The sequence below is a fragment of the Anomaloglossus baeobatrachus genome, chromosome 6 (assembly GCF_048569485.1).
Source record: "Anomaloglossus baeobatrachus isolate aAnoBae1 chromosome 6, aAnoBae1.hap1, whole genome shotgun sequence".
NCBI classification, from domain to species: domain Eukaryota; kingdom Metazoa; phylum Chordata; class Amphibia; order Anura; family Aromobatidae; genus Anomaloglossus; species Anomaloglossus baeobatrachus.
The window spans coordinates 214,704,859-214,724,802 of NC_134358.1; the positions used below are offsets into that span (position 1 = coordinate 214,704,859).

The following is a 19,944-nucleotide window of genomic DNA, read 5'->3' on the forward strand; positions in this document are numbered from 1 at the left end:
TGTATAGGGGAGCTGTAAGAGCATTACACTGTGTAAAGAGGAGTTGTGGGGGTCATCATACTGTTTGGTGGGCTGTAAAAGCATCAAAATGTGTATAGCGTATTATCTGGATTAATGAAACAGTGAATACAGGATGTGAAGGCATCATAATGTGTGTGTATACTGTGTATAAGGAAGCTGTAAAGGCCATCATAATGTGTATAGGTCTGTTGGGGGAGCTTTAAGGACATAAAACTGGGTGGGGGTGTCTGGGGACATCATACTATGGATGAGCTCACTGTTGAGGCACCATATGAACTGTGTGGGGCCAGTGTGAGGAAACGGAAAAGACATCATAATGTATTGGGGCATCCTCCTTTGCTGGGTTACTGTGGGGGTCATTATTCTGTGTGAGGGAATCATAGTTGGGGAATTTTGCTGGAGCCACTCTTGTGTCACACTATGCTTGTAGGGATACTATGGAGAATGGCGCCGCTCTTCATGAATTTAACAAATGATGGTTGCAAAACACCCTTGTCCCACCCCAGCTTCGCCCACTTTGTTGGAACTAAGAGAAAATGGCATGAGGATGGCAAAAGTCACAGTATCTAACTTTTTTGTGTTGAGATTTGAGAACAAGTGATTAGTTGTTGTCACGAACCACCGGGGGGGTCACTCAGAAATCCCCCGCGCTGGCTACCAGTACGTCACAATCGGGGGGTAACAAGTGGGGGTCACCCCTCCTTTATACCTCCCGACCGACAGACAGAGCACGTGACGCGCTCTCTAGCGCCCCTCTTATAGTCAGGCCAATTATGGAATTGCCCGACAATAAGCAAGGAGGCCGCTATACTACTTATGCCGATTATTGAAGGGTCCCCGGTGAGAGTAGGGTATATATTCCCCCGACCTCCGCGGGCGGAATATATAAAACCTCCCCGAATCTCACTGGCCTCCCCACAATAATCCTTGGCACAACTCGCTGCCACCAACCGCTTCACGGTAACTATTAGCCGAACACACAGACGTGGGATTCAAGATCGAGATAACAGAACAGCCCAAGATTAATTATATAATTTAATCGGCCTAAAGCCACACTAGAAACTACAATATATACAATAGGAGATCTACAGAATATACATAGGTCAGAGTACAGTTACAATCAAAGCATGGGTTACAAACAGGCATACACAGTTCCAGCAGTTACCTTGTGCGTCTGGCCACAGGGGGGCGCTGTAGACCAGGTTTCCAGGAACTCCCTCACAGGTCTTTCCCAACCAGGCCCCCGAGCAAAAGAACACTGGAAAATGGCCGAAGTAGGGTTATCAACCTGGGCAAATCCAGGTCCCCTCCTACCTTAGTGACCTCAGAGGGAGCACTGCTCCACCCCTGGCTGGAGTTATGGACAAAATCCACAACATGGAATATGGCCATAACTTGGCCTGGGAGCGTCGTAGGCGGACGCCGACGCTCTCATTGTGACAGCTATGAATTTAGCTACAGAACGAGAGGACTCATGACTTGTCTACTAGTTCCCCATTGGCTGATATCACGTCTGGGGTATTTCCCCAGGTCCTGCTCCCATAAAAAGGGTGTGCCAGCATCGTCCGCATGCGGAGACACCATTTTTATGGTTGCCATATTTATCGGAAATATGGCTTGCGAGATATGAACCATTTTTTACTGGAGTCGTCCTGTCTGGATACTTCCAAGCTTGCTAACTAGATAGCAGCCCCTACTACAGGGTCACGGCAGGGAGTCATCCTGTGTCCATTGTTCCCACATCACCTAATCTCCATATCACAGGAGATGGCCATGGGATGTGTTGCTAGGATGTGACACCTTCACAGATGCTGGACATCTGAGAACAAGAAGGGAGGGGGCACTGCCATGGAGTGATGAGAGCGATTATGACTGGAAGTCATAATTCATCTTCATATCCCAGGGTTTGCCTCACACCTCCCCCCTTTTGAGGGCGCTAGGGGGCAGCACACTCCGGTGTTCCCCCGTGCGCCCGTCCGCGACCTCTCCTTGTCGGGACAGCCCGTCTGCGTTACCGTGGTCCCGGCCCCTTTTGTGGCGAATGGTGAAGTTGTATTGCTGGAGCGCAAGGCTCCATCGCAACAATCGCCCATTCGTCCCAGAGACAGTGTGTAACCAGCTGAGGGGATTGTGGTCCGTCTCCACGATGAAGTGGCGCCCGTATAGATAGGGTTGCAGACGCTGCAGGGCCCACACTATGGCCAGGCACTCCTTTTCCATCGTGGAATAGGCCACTTCCCGTGGTAACAGCTTCCTGCTCAGGTACAAGACTGGGTGCTCTTGGCTCGCAGAGTCCACCTGGCTGAGCACCGCACCGAGGCCGAAGTCACTGGCGTCGGTCTGTACTACAAACGGCCGCGTGAAGTCGGCTGCCTGTAGCACGGGCGGGCTGGACAGGGCGTCCTTTAGGGCCCGGAAGGCTGTCTCGCAGTCCATTGTCCAATCGACTGCAGAGGGCAGCTTCTTCTTGGTGAGGTCCGTCAAGGGCTTTGCCAGGCTACTATAGCATGGAACAAACCTCCTATAGTACCCAGCGGTCCCCAAGAAGGACATCACCTGCTTCTTGGTCCTGGGGGTGGGCCAGGATGCGATGGCTTCCACTTTCTCAGGCTCGGGCTTCAGTGTTCTCCCGCCTACCCGGTGACCGAGGTACTGGACCTCGCTCATGGCCAGCTGACACTTTCCCGGCTTGATGGTCAAACCTGCCTGGTGGATCCGCCTGAGCACCTGTGCTAGATGCTCTAGGTGGTCCTCCCAGGTGGGACTGAAGACGGCAATGTCATCCAGGTACTCGGCCGCGTACCCTTCAAGTCCCTTGAGCAGGGTGTTGACCATCCGCTGGAAAGTGGCAGGGGCATTCCTCATCCCGAATGGCATCACCGTGGACTCGTACAGTCCAAATGGGGTAATAAAGGCAGAGCGTTCCCTGGCCTTGCGAGTCAGGGGGATCTGCCAATATCCCCGGCTCAGATCCATGATGGTCAGGTACTGAGCCCCGGCCAACTGATCGAGCAGGTCATCGATGCGTGGCATTGGGTACGCATCGGCGACCGTGACAGCATTGAGCCCCCTGTAGTCCACGCAGAACCGAGGGGTTCGGTCCTTCTTAGGGACGAGGACTACAGGCGAGGCCCAAGCGCTGTTGGATGCCTGGATCACCCCCAGCTTCAGCATCTCGTCAATCTCCTGGCGCATGTGTTGCTGCACCTCCAGGGAGACCCGATATGCTGAACGCCGGATCGGGGGATGATCCCCAGTGTCCACGTGATGGACAGCCAAGTTAGTCCTTTCGGGCTGGTTGGTAAACAACCCCCGGAAGGGGTGTAGGGTGGCCCACAGCTGGGACCGTTGGTCCTCCAAGAGCTGGTGGCCAACCTCCACATCCTCAATGGATCCGCCTGCCCTAACCTGGGCTAGCATATCCAAGAGGGTTTCCGCTTCTCCCTCCTCGGGCAGGTTGCACACGGGGAGCGCACATGCCTCCCGCTCATGATGTGCCTTCATCATGTTCACATGGAAGGGCTTCCGCCTTCCACGGGCAGGGTCCAGGGTGACCAGGTACGTCACAGGGTTGAGCTGCTGGTACACGAGGTATGGGCCTTCCCAGGCTGCCTGAAGCTTGTCCTGTGGTACGGGGACCAGTACCCACACCTTTTGACCCACTTGGTAGGTCCTCTCACAAGCGTTCTGGTCGTACCAACGCTTCTGATCGGCCTGGGCTTGAGCCATATTGTCGTGTACCAGTTGCGTCAAGGCCTGCATTTTGTCCCGGAAGCGCATGACATACTCGATAACCGACACTCCAGGGGTGGCCAAATCCCCTTCCCAAGCCTCTTTCACCAGAGCCAGGGGGCCCCGCACACGTCGCCCGTACAGGAGCTCAAACGGTGAGAATCCTGTTGAGGCCTGTGGAACCTCCCGGTAAGCAAATAACAGGTGTGGGAGATACCGCTCCCAGTCACGCCCATGGGAGTCGACCAACATCTTAAGCATCTGCTTTAAGGTGCCATTAAACCGCTCGCACAGGCCATTAGTCTGTGGATGGTACGGGCTGGCCACCAGATGTCGCACCTGGACCTGCTTACAGAGGGCCTCCATCAGCTGGGACATGAATTGGGTCCCCCGGTCAGTGAGCATTTCCTGGGGAAAACCCACTCGGGAGAAAATCTCCAGCAATGCGGTGGCCACCTTGTCAGCCCGAATGGACGACAAGGCCACTGCTTCTGGGTACCGGGTGGCATAGTCCACTACCGTCAGTATGAAGCGTTTCCCGGAGCTGCTGGGGATGGCCAGCGGGCCGACCAGATCCACAGCCACCCTCCTGAAAGGCTCATCGATGATTGGCAGAGATACTAGTGGGGCTTTGGGGTGTGGCCCCGCCTTCCCCACTCTCTGACAGGTTTCACACGAACGGCAGTAGGCAGCCACATCGGCCCCCATTTTTGGCCAGTAGAAATGCTGGTTTAACCTGGCCTTGGTCTTAGCGATCCCTAGGTGTCCGGCCATCGGAATCTCATGTGCGATCCGCAACAACTCCGTCCGGAACGGATAGGGTACCACCAACTGTCGGTCCCTGGGCCACGCCTCCGGTGAACCCTGCTGGACCGTGGCCCGGTACAGCCGTCCTTGGTCCCAGACCACTCGCTCCGGGTCCGAGTCCGAGGGAGGCTGTGCCGCCTGCTCCTTTAGAGCTTTCAGGCTGTCGTCAGCTTCTAACGCTGCCTGAAACCCCTGACTAGATGTGGCCAGAATCGACGAGACTGTCAAATCTTCAGTCAGTACCCCGGGACCTGTGTCCTGGCCTCCACCTGACTCGGCTGCCACTTGGTCAGAAGGGGAAGAGCTATCGGACCTCCGGGAGGCCCCTTGGCTTCCAGCACTCCCACTGCGGGTGACAGCGGCCACAGCCGCTGCGACCGTGGGTCGTGCCTGCTCCTCCTCCGTTCCTGACCAAGTCGCCGGTTCAGGCAGACCTACCTGGCTTCCTGACACCCCGGTTGTGGGGGAACCCTGCACCGAGATCTTACCTGGGAGCACTTCCGCTCCTGGACCGGCCCCAATCTCACCTGCCTGTTCCCCCCCTGCAGCAACAGAACCCCGCTGTGAAATCTCTGGGGACCCCACATTTGCTGTGGTAGCCCCCACCCCACACACTGGTCCTCCCCCTGCAGCACCCTGCTCTCTGCTTATCCCTGCAGAGGGCAACAGATCCCAGCTCACTGGCTGGTTACTTGTAGAGGCATTGTCACACCTTTCTCTGACCCCCTCCCCTGTCACAGCTGCAGCTGAGTGTGTGTCTATGGTGTCTATGCAAGCAGAAATATCAGAGTTCACTCCCTCCTCCCTTACATCATTCATAGATAACACATTAACATTGTTAGGAGTCATGTCAGTACGGGCTGAAGGTTCAGCCCTTGGGGGGGGCCCAAACTGGGAGGTTATCTGCCCCAAATCTGTCCCAAGTAGCACGTTTGCAGGGATCCGATCAGTTACCCCCACCTCCCTCACCCCTCGCCCTGCGCCCCAGTCCACATAAATGTCAGCAACAGGCAGCGCCGGGTCAATGCCTCCAATCCCGGAGACAGCGAGGGTTTTTCCAGGGATCAAGTCTTGGGGGGACACCATCCCAGGCCGCACCAGAGTCACCTCCGAGGCGCTGTCTCGCAATCCTATGGTCACAGACCGGCCGACGGTGACAGGTTGGAAGCTGTCCAGGGACCTACCACCACCCCCACCCACACAATACACCTTGGGCGGCCCTTGGGACGGGGACGGAGCCGGGGCCTTGGGACGCTGAGGGCACATGGCCTTGAAGTGTCCAGGTAGGTTGCACTGGTGGCACCGTCTTGGTTCTGCCACGGGCCTGGAGAGGGGAGTTGAGGGGGACACCCCCTGCAGTCTAGGGGCAGGTGGGGCAGTCATAGAATTCATCTTACCCCCTCTCCAGGTGCTGCTGGTGGCTGCTCTCCTGGCCTCAGGAGCCCGATTGTTGGTGTAGTCATCGGCCAGGGCAGCTGTAGCCGTGGACCCCTTTGGCTTCTGGTCTCGGATGAACTGGCGGAGATCCTCAGGGCAGTTCCACAAGAGTTGCTCCGTGATGAACAAGTCCAGGATCTCCGGTCCGGTGGAAAGCTGCAGGCCTTGGGTCCAGTGGTCGGCAGCTCGGGCAAGTGCCCGCCGGTGGTCAGCCCAGGAGTCCTTTGGTCCCTTTTGCAGGGTCCGGAACTTCTTGCGGTAGGACTCTGGAGTGAGGTTGTACTGTTGGATCAGGGCCCGCTTGATGGTGTCGTAGCCCTGATCTGCCTCAGCAGGCAAGTCCCCAAGGATATACAGGGCCTTACCCCTTAGACGGGGGGTCAGGTATTTGGCCCACTGATCCTTGTCCAGATGGTGCTGCAAGCAAGTCCGTTCAAAAGCAGTCAGGAAAGAGTCCAAGTCTCCATCCTTCTCCAGCACGGGAAAGTCCTCAACACGGACCTTTGGAAGTTTGGTGTCTTGAAGGTCACGTGTGGCTGATGAGGGTCGGAGCTGAGCTAGCTGCAGCTGGTGGTCACGCTCTGCCTGTTGCTGTCGCTCTTCACGCGCTGCCTGCCGCTCACGCTCGGCCATGAGTATCTCGTAGGTATCCCGGTCTCCAGCCATAAGCCTGGCCAAGGCAGCTTGAAGGAGAGCCTCTGCACCTCTCAGGCCGGAGGGATTGGCAAGTGGTGATCTGCGGCACGCTGCAGAGCCAGGTGATTCACTGTCCATTGCAGAGCGGAGGGCTGGCATCTGGCTCGTTGAGGACCCTTGGGTGAGCTGCTCCTCATCTTGTCCATAATTGCCAGGTTGTGCGCTGTCCTCTGCAGAACGGTTTTCTGGCGTCGAGCTCCTGGAGGACTCGTGGGCAACCTCCTCATTACTGTCCACAGCACCGTCCTCCCTCTCTTCGGCTCCTGCTTTAGCATTGGCCAGTTGCCTAGCTCTGCTCCTGGTGCCATCAGCCATTCTTGCAGACTTTTGGTCACTGACACAGAACTGACACCTGATGCCTCCACACACCTTACAGTATCTGCACTCTGACACTCTAGTGTTGAGCTAGTCTGAAGACCCCAGCAGCCACAGCTGCTGCAGGCAGTCTTTAGTGTCTGGGAGTATGGGTCTCACACTCACACACACTATTATCTCGATCCCACCGCTATGCCACCAATATGTCACGAACCACCGGGGGGGTCACTCAGAAATCCCCCGCGCTGGCTACCAGTACGTCACAATCGGGGGGTAACAAGTGGGGGTCACCCCTCCTTTATACCTCCCGACCGACAGACAGAGCACGTGACGCGCTCTCTAGCGCCCCTCTTATAGTCAGGCCAATTATGGAATTGCCCGACAATAAGCAAGGAGGCCGCTATACTACTTATGCCGATTATTGAAGGGTCCCCGGTGAGAGTAGGGTATATATTCCCCCGACCTCCGCGGGCGGAATATATAAAACCTCCCCGAATCTCACTGGCCTCCCCACAATAATCCTTGGCACAACTCGCTGCCACCAACCGCTTCACGGTAACTATTAGCCGAACACACAGACGTGGGATTCAAGATCGAGATAACAGAACAGCCCAAGATTAATTATATAATTTAATCGGCCTAAAGCCACACTAGAAACTACAATATATACAATAGGAGATCTACAGAATATACATAGGTCAGAGTACAGTTACAATCAAAGCATGGGTTACAAACAGGCATACACAGTTCCAGCAGTTACCTTGTGCGTCTGGCCACAGGGGGGCGCTGTAGACCAGGTTTCCAGGAACTCCCTCACAGGTCTTTCCCAACCAGGCCCCCGAGCAAAAGAACACTGGAAAATGGCCGAAGTAGGGTTATCAACCTGGGCAAATCCAGGTCCCCTCCTACCTTAGTGACCTCAGAGGGAGCACTGCTCCACCCCTGGCTGGAGTTATGGACAAAATCCACAACATGGAATATGGCCATAACTTGGCCTGGGAGCGTCGTAGGCGGACGCCGACGCTCTCATTGTGACAGCTATGAATTTAGCTACAGAACGAGAGGACTCATGACTTGTCTACTAGTTCCCCATTGGCTAATATCACGCCTGGGGTATTTCCCCAGGTCCTGCTCCCATAAAAAGGGTGTGCCAGCATCGTCCGCATGCGGAGACACCATTTTTATGGTTGCCATATTTATCGGAAATATGGCTTGCGAGATATGAACCATTTTTTACTGGAGTCGTCCTGTCTGGATACTTCCAAGCTTGCTAACTAGATAGCAGCCCCTACTACAGGGTCACGGCAGGGAGTCATCCTGTGTCCATTGTTCCCACATCACCTAATCTCCATATCACAGGAGATGGCCATGGGATGTGTTGCTAGGATGTGACACCTTCACAGATGCTGGACATCTGAGAACAAGAAGGGAGGGGGCACTGCCATGGAGTGATGAGAGCGATTATGACTGGAAGTCATAATTCATCTTCATATCCCAGGGTTTGCCTCACAGTTGTATATTATCAAAAAGAAAGTGTGGGAATAATAAGGAATAATATCCTAGTGTGCACGAATGACTGAAATAGGGAAATTAGATTACGGGCTAATGAGTATGATAACAGATGTTCAAGCATTATAATTAACAGGAAAGAAATATTATTCAAAATTAAGGACATATTTGCACAATGATAATTTTAATAAGCTTATACAGATAATATAGTGTGTGGGGTGCACCACATATTAGTGTAGAAGCCATAGTGCTACATAGACATACAGGAGCTGTACATAGAATAATAGAAGACTAAGGCATGTAACAACTATTCACAACACTTTATCGTAAGAATAAAAATATTTACTCACTGTTCCCAATTTCTTGAGAAGATGGCAAAAGAAGTCATCGAGTTCCTTACCCTCAATATAGCCATTATCTAAATGTGAAGATAATATATTTAATAAACATCTCAGCTCTTCAGAGTTGTTCTCAGCTCCTAACAGCCTATTTTACACCAGAAAGCTGAAGTCAGGTACAGATTGTAACTAATTGTAGATTTGCTGTATAAAAACGTCTAGGTTATTACAGGCCAAATCTTCAGGGTCAAATCAGGTCTGGCATTTGGCTAATAGTCCCCTGTATCCTATCAATACCATGAATCTGAAAGCAATTTCCTTGTAAATGGAACACACATGACTTTGGCAAAAGAAAAAATCTGGTTACAGATGTGATTTCCTTATCTGCCTGCGAAGGAAATGTCAAAGCCACTTTAATGAAGAAAACACAGAGAAAATATAGGATATTACAGCCACCAGTGAGCGCAGAATCTGCTGTATGTTCCCAAATTGAAGTATTTGTTAAGTCCAGACTCTCTATCTATCCATCCATCTATCTATCTATCTGTCTATCTATTTTTCTATCATTTATCTATTGATCTATCAATTATTTATCTATTTCTCTATCTATCTCTCTATTATCTATCAATTATGAATTATATATTTACATATTATCTTTCTATCAATTATCTATCAATTATCTATCTATATATTATCTATCTATCCATCTATCTATTCAGCTATCATCTATATATCTCTATGTATCTACACATATATCTCACTGTAAGATCTATCATGTATCACTCTATAATTAACTCTTTCTAATATATCAATTCATTATCTATCTTTCTATCACATATAAATCTACATATTTTTCTGATATCTATCACTTATATATTTATCTATTTCTCTATCTATTGATCTACGTATCTATCTACATATTCATCTATCTACCAATCACATACCTATCTACATATCTATCAAATATCCTTATCTATTACCTATCTATCTAGCTGTCTAATCTATCTATCTATCATCTATTATCTATTTTTTATCTATCGTTTATCTAGCCATCCATTCATCTTGCATCAATCTATATATTTATCTATCTATCCCTCTATCTATTATCTATTTCTCTGTCTATCTATCTATCCCTCTATCTAGATATCTATCTATCTAAACTATCTATCTATTATCTATCTATCCATCTATCCCTCTATCCATCTATCTATCTATCTATCTATCTACCTATCTATCTATCTAGATACCTATCCATTATCTATCTATCTAAACTATCTATCTATCTATCCCTCTATCCCTTTATCTATTCATCTATCATACGTCTTATACAGAGATATGTACTCTCTTTGTAGTCTGTACATAGTATTCCCCATCTACCTTTCTGCTCTATGGGCACATTACACTGATACAAGGTCCCTCTTCTTCTCACCATCAGAGTCGAAGCGCTGCCAAATGTCCAGGAACTGTGCGGCGTCCAGCTTCAGGAATCCGCTGTCCATGGTGCTGATGTGAGGGCAGTGCTGATCAGGGCTGAGTGCGGGGATTGAACCTTTACTTTAGCTCCAGCTCTATTTATAGTTCTCTCCATCTCCTCCCTCCGATCACTTGTTGCTCGCAGGAGGCAGTAACTATGGCATATGCTGAAGGGTAAAGTCCAGCAAGCCTTATCAGGAGGACTATTGTTCTGCCTTGTGTCACTGCCATATGTCATATAACAGACTGGCTGCCTATATCAGGTACAGGGGTTGGACAAAATAATGGAAACACCTAACGTTTTGGCATCATAATCTTCGAACATGTTATAAACATGCAAACCGTGACATATGGTAATGTTTTGTAGTTGATTGTTTTATGTGATATGTGTATGTAAATTAACTGTTTGTTCTGCAGAATTGTAAGAACATTGATGAAAACCTGATATCAATGGCAGACCTCTCGGATTTTCAAAGAGGCCAAATTGTTGGTGCTCGTATGGCAAGCGCTAGTGTAGCAGAAAGTGCCCGAATGCTTGGCGTGTCAAGAGGTACTGTCTCCAAAGTAATGACTGCGTTTGAAAGAGAAGGAAAAACGTCTGCAGCAAAGCCCAGGTCCGGACGAAAGTCGAAGTTGACAAAGAGACCGTCGGACTCTAAAGCGAATTGTGAGAGAGCATCGCAAGACCACAGCTCCGAAAATCACTGCTGAGCTCAATGAACGCCTACAGAACCCAGTTTCCACGAAAACTGTTCGTCGGATGCTGCACAAATCTGGATTCCACGGAAGAGCTGCAATTAGAAAACCGCTGCTCTCAATGACAAATGTGTCCAAGCGTTTAGAGTGGGGTAGAAACCTCCAGAATTGGTCCCTCGAGCAGTGGAAACATGTGATATTCTCAGACGAATCATCGTTTACCTTTTTTCCAACCTCTGGCCGAGTGTATGTTTGGAGACAGCTGAAAGAAGCATTCCACCCAGACTGCCTTCTCCCAACCGTAAAACATGGCAGAGGTTCTGTGATGATCTGGGGTGCTATTTCATGGAGATCCACTGGGCCAATGATATCCCTTCATGGAAGAATTAACAGCAGAGATTATTAGGGCATTTTGGGCGACCAAGTGCATCCCATGGTTCAAGTACTGTTCCCAGACGGGCACGCCATCTTTCAGGATGATAATGCACCAATTCATACAGCTAGAATTGTTAAAGCATGGCACGAGGAACATTCTAATGAAGTTGAGCATCTCATCTGGCCCCCACAATCCCCAGACCTCAACATTATTGAGCATTTAAGGTCAGTTTTAGAGATTCAAGTTAGACGACGATTTCCTCCACCATCGCCGCTCAAAGAACTGGCGGGTGTTTGAACTGCAGAATAGGCTAAAATTCCTTTGAAAACAATTCACACCTTGTATGAATCCATACTCCGGAGAATTGAGGCTGTAATCGCCGCAAAAGGTGGACCTACACCATATTAAACTAACTTTTGTTGATGTTTCCAGGTGTTTCTATTATTTTGTCCAGCCCCTGTACATTGAGCAGGGCTCTACTCTGATAAACGTTACAGTCAACAGAAAACCATTGGGATCTACTGAATATGCACTAGATGGGCTGTAACTAATCTGGTTTTACAATTTGAATAAAAACACAGTTTAAAGGACCTTTCTCCGCATTGTTTGTGCTATTCTGGACACATTATGATAAAGTGATGGAAGTTCTGAATAAACTATATATTTTTTATTTCTCATCTCCAATGCGGAGATAATAGCCAGTAAAGTTTATATGATGATTTCTGTGTTTTCAGAAATTCTTCTCTGGGGCATGTACTTTTTCCATGCATGAGGTTACCCAATGATCAGCAGGGGGAATAAAAGAGTATCCCCCAGAGTACGTCAGAACCGTCTTTCTTTGTGTGATATGGTAAGACTCATGTCTAACCAGGTTACACAAATCTAACTGCTGGCGATTACTGTGCAGGGGGAGGAGAGCCCAGCTGTGTGTCACTACAAACACCACTCCACATCTATCCCAGGCACTAGAGGATAATGCCATTGCATCCAGGATAGATGCGGAGTGCTGTATGTGACAAGCACTGATTGCACACTACATCTCAGCATGACATGTTGTGAGATGAGAGCTGTAGGTGTTTGAGCAGCTTTTGTCACAAAACACTTTCTGCATCTCTTCCAGGTATCGAAGAAAAATGCGCCAGTACCTGGAAAAGTGTGTGACACATTACAGCGCTCATCTCACAGCGTGTTTTGCTGTGAGATGAGACATAGTGTGCAATCAGCACTTACCACATACAGTACTCTCCATCTATCCTGAGTACAAGGGCCTTATTTTGTGATACTTGGGCTAGATGCAAAGCAGTGTTTGTAATGAAACATACCATTGCTCTTTTCCTCCTGCATAGTAATTGCCAGCAGTTAGATCTATGTGACCTTGGATAGATACAACAAACAAAATAAATGTTTTTCACAGCACACTTAAGGCCCAGTCACACTAAACAACTTACCAGCGATCCCAACAACGATACAACCTGATAGGGATTGCTGATAAGTTGCTAGAGGTTCGCTGGTGAGATGTCACACTAAGCGACGCTCCAGCGATCCCACCAGCAACCTGACCTGGCAGGTATCGCTGGAGCGTCGCTACACGTGGAAGCAACCCGATATTTACCTTGGTTACCAGTGCACATCGCTTAGCGCTGGCTCCCTGCACACCTAGCCACAGTACACATCGGGTTAATTACCCAATGTGTACTCTGCTACATGTGCAGGCAGCAGGGAGCCGGCTTCTGCGGACGCTGGTAACCACGGTAAACATCGGGTAACCCAAAAGCCCTTCCCTTGGTTACCCGATATTTACCTTCGTTTCCAGCGTCCGCTGCTCTCACACTGCCAGTGCCGGCTCCCTGTTCCCTGCACACATAGCCGATAATTACCCGATGTGTGCTCCGGCTACGTGTGCAAATAACAGGGAGCCGGCACTGACAGCTGAGAGCGGCGGACACTGGTAACGAAGGTAAATATCGGGTAACCAAGGGAAGGGCTTCTTGGTTACCCGCTGTTTACCATGGTTACCAGCGTCCGCAGAAGCCGGCTCCTGCTGCCTGCACATTCAGTTGTTGCTCTCTCGCTGTCACACACAGCGATGTGTGCTTCACACCAGGAGAGCAACAACTAAAAAATGGTCCAGGACATTCAGCAACAACCAGCGACCTCACAGCAGGGGCCAGGTTGTTGCTGGATGTCATACTAAGCAACATCGCTAGCAAGTTGTGCCTCAGCAGCGATGTTGCTAGCGATGTTGCTTAGTGTGACGGTACCTTTAGTTCTTTAGGAGCGACAAAGTCCAAATTCACTTGATAAAGCTATAATATATATATATATATATAAATTTGAGACAACACTAACCAGGATGTAACAAAAATGAACTAATCTTTATTTCTCTATATAAGTAAAACAGCAACATGTCAACCTATGCAGTCTTTTTCAAGCTGACATAATGTCACAGTCGTCTACCTGTTTTTTGAAGTCTAGTGACAGCTTTCGGACTGCAGCCTCTCATCTTCTTCAGGTTATCCACATTTAGATGTGGTTTTGTTTCCTTTAGTACCTAAACGGTTAATGTCAGTTTTGCTGCTGGCAGCTTCTCCAGAAGTCTCTAGCCAAGTGCTTCAGCTGCAATTACTTTGTAGTTATGCCCTTCTGGTTTAAATAGAGGTGTTACCCAGCAATCTCTGCTGTTGATACAAATCAAGTTGTATACTGGCCCCCTTGGTGGAAGGAGCTGAGTTGTAGCATTCCAGAAGGCGGACTTTATCCTTTTGTGGTGTAGTATTTTCTCTGTTTCTTTTCCTTCCTTTGTGTTTCTGTATTGTAGTGGCGAGTCTAATGAACTTGTCGGCCTACTCTCTAGACAGAGTGAGTTTAGGGCCAGCTAAGGGCCCAAGATATCCTGCTTGCTGACAGGTTGAAAGAACCTATATAGAGATGTTAGGGAGCTCAGGAGTCAGTTTGAGGTGAGTTCAGAAGGTGCCCACTCACCCCTCTCCCTAGCGACAGGGACCTATGTTGTATTGTGTCTCCCGTTTGTGCTGTTTTGCTGTTTTTTCATTGTGCATCAGACTCCTTTTTGGTTTCAATGTGCTTGCCATCCTCGTAGCGTGACACATAAAAACATACAGATACGACCATACAAGTGCATCTCAATAAATTAGAATATCCTCAAAAAGTTACTTTATTTCAGTAATTCAATACAAAAAGGGAAACGCATATATTATATAGAATCATTACAGAATTCTCTATTTCAAGCGTTTATTTCTGTTAATGTTAATGATTATGGCTTACAGCCAATGAAAACCCAAAAGTCATTATCTCAGAAAATTAGAATACTATATAAGACCAACTGAAAAAATGATTTTACACTCAGAAATGTTGTCCTACTGAAAAGTATGTACAGTAAATGTCCTCAATACTTGGTCGGGGCTCCTTTTGCATGAATTACTGCATCAGTGTGGCGTGGCATGGAGGCGATCAGCTTGAGGCACTGCTGAGGTGTTATGGAAGCCCAGGTTGCTTTGATAGCAGCCTTCGGCACGTCTGCATTATTGGATCTGGTGTCTCTCATCTTCCTCTTGTTGATACCCCATAGATTCTCAATTGGGTTTAGGTCAGGTGAGTTTGCTGGCCAATCAAGCACAGTGATACTGTGGTTAGTAAACCAACCAGGTATTGGCACCTGTCCACACTGCCAAAAGTACTAAGTACTGCTGGAATATGAGCCTTTCCTTAACAATCCTATCAAGGATGTGGTTATCCTGGTTGCATATGCACCTTTTTCTACCACACTTTTTCCTTCCACTTATCTCTCCATTAATATGCTTGGATACAGCACTCTATGAACAGCCAGTTTCTTTAGCAATGACCTTTTGTGGCTCACTCTCCTTGTGGAGTGTGTCAATGACTGCCTTCTGGACATCTGTCAAATCAGCAGTCTTCCCCATGATTGTGTAGCCTACTGAACCAGACTAAGGGCGGCTTTGCACGTTGCGACATTGCACGTGCGATGTCGATGGGGTCAAATCGAAAGTGACGCACATCCGGCGTCGCAGTCGATATCGCAACGTGTAAAACCTTTTTGATACAATGAACGAGCGCAAAAGCGTCGTTATCGTATCATCGCTGCAGCCTCCGACATTTCCATAATGCCGATGGTGCGACAGGTACGATGTTGTTCCTCGCTCCTGCGGCAGCATACATCGCTGTGTGTGAAGCCGCAGGAGCGAGGAACATCACCTTACCTGCCTCCCGGCTGCAATGAGAAGGACGGAGGTGGGCGGGATGTTTACATCCTGCTCATCTCCGCCCCTCCGCTTCAATTGGCCGCCTGCCGTGTGACGTCGCTGTGACGCCGCACGACCCGCCCCCCTAAGGAAGGAGGCGGGTCGCCGGCCAGAGGGACGTCGCACGGCAGGTATGTGCATGTGAAGCTGCCGTAGCGATAATAATCGCTACGGCAGCTTTTACTAGATATCGCACGTGCGACGAGGGCGGGACTATCGCTGCAGCATCGGTAACACATTGTTACCAATGTCGCAACGTGCAAAGCCCGCCTAAGTGTATATAGGCAATAAGTGTGGCAATTAGCCAATCATAAATGAGATGTGCCCACACAGTTATGTCAGATTATAAAAACCCCATATAATAAACCTCGGTACAAAGCAATAAATATTACACAAAGACAATATTTTTCTATTATACTTAAACGGAACCTGTCAGGTTATGCGTTCTGACCTACAAGCAGGAGCCTGTGTGAGCTGCTTACCCCTCCCTACGCATCCCTGTGTTGTTATATTGTGTAATATGAAAGTAATAAAATACGTTTTATTACACTCATATGACCCATGTAAATGACAGGGTCTTTAGCCCCATGGGCGTCTCATTGCCCTTAGGGCGTGATACCATGGATTTACATCAGTGACATGACCATCGCTACTTTAGAATCTCACGCGTGCGTGCTTACCATTCTCGCTGTCTCATCCTGGCGCTTGCTTCTCGGCTGCTGACACACAATGCGCATCCTCAGAAGACGCCTGCGGTTCCGGTCACGCATAGTGCGTGTCAGACGCCAAGAAGCAAGCGCCAGGATGAGACGGCGAGACTGGTAATCGCGCGCACGCAAGATTCTAAAGTACCGACGGTCACATCACTGATGTAAATCCATGGATACTATGGAAAGCATGTAGATGCCCACAGGGCGATGAGACGCCCATGGAGCTAGACCCTGTCATTTAAATAGGAAATATGAAAGTAATAAAACTTATTTTATTACTTTCATATTACACAATATAACAACACAGGTATGAGTAGGAAGGGGTTAATACCTCACACAGGCTCCTGCTTGTAGGTCAGAACGCTTTTTTGACCTGACAGGTTCCCTTTAAGGCTTTTCATAGTGGCATGATATAACACTTTCTTTGCTTGGCTTAGTGCTTATCTTTCCTGCCTGTAACTCCCACCGTATAGTCTAACACTTATTTTATTCATTTATTTATGCATTTTATATCCTGTCACCTAGAAACTGCCAAGGCTAGATTGATGTTTAAGTTCGCAAGTATTTTTCTGGTATGACAAATGTAAATTATTAGGCTCAGTAATATAGACACTTATTGAACAGCAACAAAAAGCCCTTACTCCACCTAAAAAGGAATCTGTTAGCAGATTTTTGCTATGTAATCTGAGGACAACATGCTGTAGGGGATAAAACATTGAACTCAGAGATGTGTCACTTATAAGGCTATGTACTGTTGTTTCCACACAAGGTTTTATCAGTAAGAGATGATCACTGCCAGGACTACAGGGCTTGTGAGAAGTTGTCTGACCATGCCCCTTCCTCTGGTAAGTAACTCACTGACTATAGACAATGTACACAGACAGCTGTGGTGTGGGCAGGGTTAGCTCTCTGAGCTCTGCTACATGCTACATCTAAAAACTTTGATTGTATCACAACTGCTGCACCCAGTAAACTAAGTGATGCATTGCTGCAATCAGGGTAACTTTTCCTACATTAGGCTATATTCACACAGGGCGTTTTTGCAGCATTTTTTAGCATGGTTTTTGCCTTTGTTTTATGCAAATCCATGCTAATAAAACACTGCCATCACAGTACCAGCAAAGCCTATGAGATTACAGAGATATCATATACACACACACACTGTGACGTATCAACCGGCTGTATTACAAAGGGCCGGTATGTTTTGCAGAAGCATGGGTGCTCTGCAATGTGAAGTTGGCTGGGACCTGTGGTTCCACAGGATTGCATTACATGCAGAGCCATGGAAGGGTGTGTGATGCTGATTACACACTCCTTACCACCTGTGGGTGTGGCTCCAGGGGTTAAAGCAATCCTGTCTCTGAACCTAGGTGGAGTGTGTCTAGGGCAGTCTAGATAGAGACTAGCTCCAGACGTCCAGTGTGTGGACTGGAAACAAGTGAGAGCAGGGAGCTCTGAGTGTGTGTCTAGGGCAGTCTAGATAGAGACTAGCTCCAGACGTCCAGTGTGTGGACTGGAAACAAGTGAGAGCAGGGAGCTCTGAGTGTGTGTCTAGGGCAGTCTAGATAGAGACTAGCTCCAGACGTCCAGTGTGTGGACTGGAAACAAGTGAGAGCAGAGCCGGGAGCTCTGGGTGTATCAGCCTGTGTGGAGGCTGAACACAAGGCTCTGATACTGAGTCTGAGGTGAGTGCAGCCAAGCCAGGCCAGGGCTGTAGGGCCGAATCTCTCCAGGAGGAGAGACAGACAGGGGTCTGCAGAGGGCCCTGGGTGCTGGAAGGAACCTTGGCTAGAGTTGTATGCTGGCAGGAGCCAGAGAGTGGGGAAGTTGCTAAAACTTCCATTATGGACTTATTATTTATGCTTGAGGGCAGTTTATGCTGAGTGTTTTTAAATAAACTGCCGGAATTTCTATGAGAGACTGTGTACGTGTGTTGCTGAAGCTACCTCACACCGCTGCAAGCGAGTGGAACCCCCACAGTTGCAGGGCGCAACGTTACATATGGTGGAGGTAGCGGGCATGCGGTCTGGTTGCTAGGGGCAACGCAGCCTGGTTGCTGAGAGTAACGGTCTAGGACGTATTCCTCTGGATACAAGTGGTTTGCGGTGGATCGGCGGGTCCACGAAAAATGTTGTCTGCGCACTCAAGCTGCTGGCGGTGGATCGGCGGGTCCACGATCAGTGACAGCGCTCTCAAGCACCTGGCGGTGAATCAGTGGTCTGCAGGGTTCTGTGCTGCAGTGGCGAGAGACCAGTGACTGGAGGTTCCAGGCCAGCCGGAATTGCAAGGCCCTGCTTGGTGAGCAGTGATACACCACAGGCTGGAGATCCTGTTTGTACGGGCGGTACAACCCGGAAAGGTTAGTGGTTCTCTAACCCCCCCCCTGTCTTTGACCACCGGGTATTACCCATTGGAGCGCCTCTCCTGTTCCTCTTCACGTTGCAGCATGGAGGGGCTCCTGAACCAGCTGCTGCAGAGCCAGCAGCACCAACAGCATGTGCCTGGAGGTCCAGTGACAGCAGTGGGGGCTGAATGCCAAAAAGAGGGAATGGTCCCTGCGGACGTTGTGGAGGAGCTGTACCAGTTCCTGGTCCGGGGACAGCAGGAGCTGTCAGTGTGTAGCGATGTCGCAGCCATAGACCCGTTTGAACGTTCCCTTTGGGGCCCAGTATGGACACTAGGTGCCCAGGGAGATAAGGGCGAACGGTGTGAACTGGGGGCTAAGGACATTGCATGGAAACCCCAAAAGGGGGTGGTTGCCCAAAAGGGGGCGGAGTCCCAAAAAGGGGTGGTTGCCCAAAAGGGGGTGGTTGCCCAAAAGGGGGCAGAGCCTCAAAAAAAGCGGTGGTGACCCACCAGGGGGTGGAGCATTCACAAGCCGAACAGGTGGACTATAGCAAGGGGCAATGGTATTCGCCTTACCTATGTCCTACCTGCAGTATAGGCTATCCATCCGATGTGAGGCCACAGAAGTGCTCCGTGGACTTGAATGGGCTACGTGTGTCTGGTCTGTTAGACCCGGGGAGCCGGCTGACCTTAGTGAGACCCATGCCCAATCTTCATTTTATGGATGGTAGGACAATAGAAGGAAGCTGTGTGCATGGGACCACTAAAGAATATCCTCTGGCCAGAGTGATGATTCAGACGCCCGACCGTATGGGGCGCCCAGACGTGGGTGTGGTTCGGGATTTGATCTATCCCGTTATCATAGGACAGGACTTTGAGTTGTTTAAGGACTTATGGAAGACAGAGGCCGGGATCGATTACACCGGAATGAGTCGGCCCCCGCCTAAGACAGCCTGTTTACCGTATGAGGTTAAAAGGGGTCCTTGTTGTGCAGTTATGTGTGGTAAGGAGGAGATAGCACCTCCTACAATTGACTGTCCTTAGTTAGGGATGACCAAAGAAAATGATGGACGGACCCAAGTTAGTGATGTGACGTCTCCAAAGGGAAGTGACAGTCTGATCACTAAAACCCAAGTAGTTTCAGGGAAGGAGACTGACACCTGGTTAAGCGGGGACATGTTAGTCCAGGACACCAGGGGGAGTGATGA

The 19,944-nt window shown here is 49.3% G+C and overlaps 1 protein-coding gene across 1 annotated transcript in view; it reads right to left on the reverse strand.

The window, feature by feature from the left end:
* The window catches only part of SCGN (secretagogin, EF-hand calcium binding protein), a 130,106-nt gene extending 119,686 nt beyond the window's left edge, over positions 1 to 10,420 (reverse strand). Inside the window, exons 1-2 of the mRNA XM_075316429.1 lie at positions 10,285 to 10,420; positions 8,868 to 8,935 (exon numbers count right to left, since the gene is read on the reverse strand). Coding sequence (XP_075172544.1) covers positions 8,868 to 8,935; positions 10,285 to 10,354 — 138 coding nt within the window. The 5' untranslated portion in view covers positions 10,355 to 10,420. The remainder of the gene's footprint in view (positions 1 to 8,867; positions 8,936 to 10,284) is intronic.
* Between the last annotated feature and the right edge of the window lie 9,524 nt (positions 10,421 to 19,944).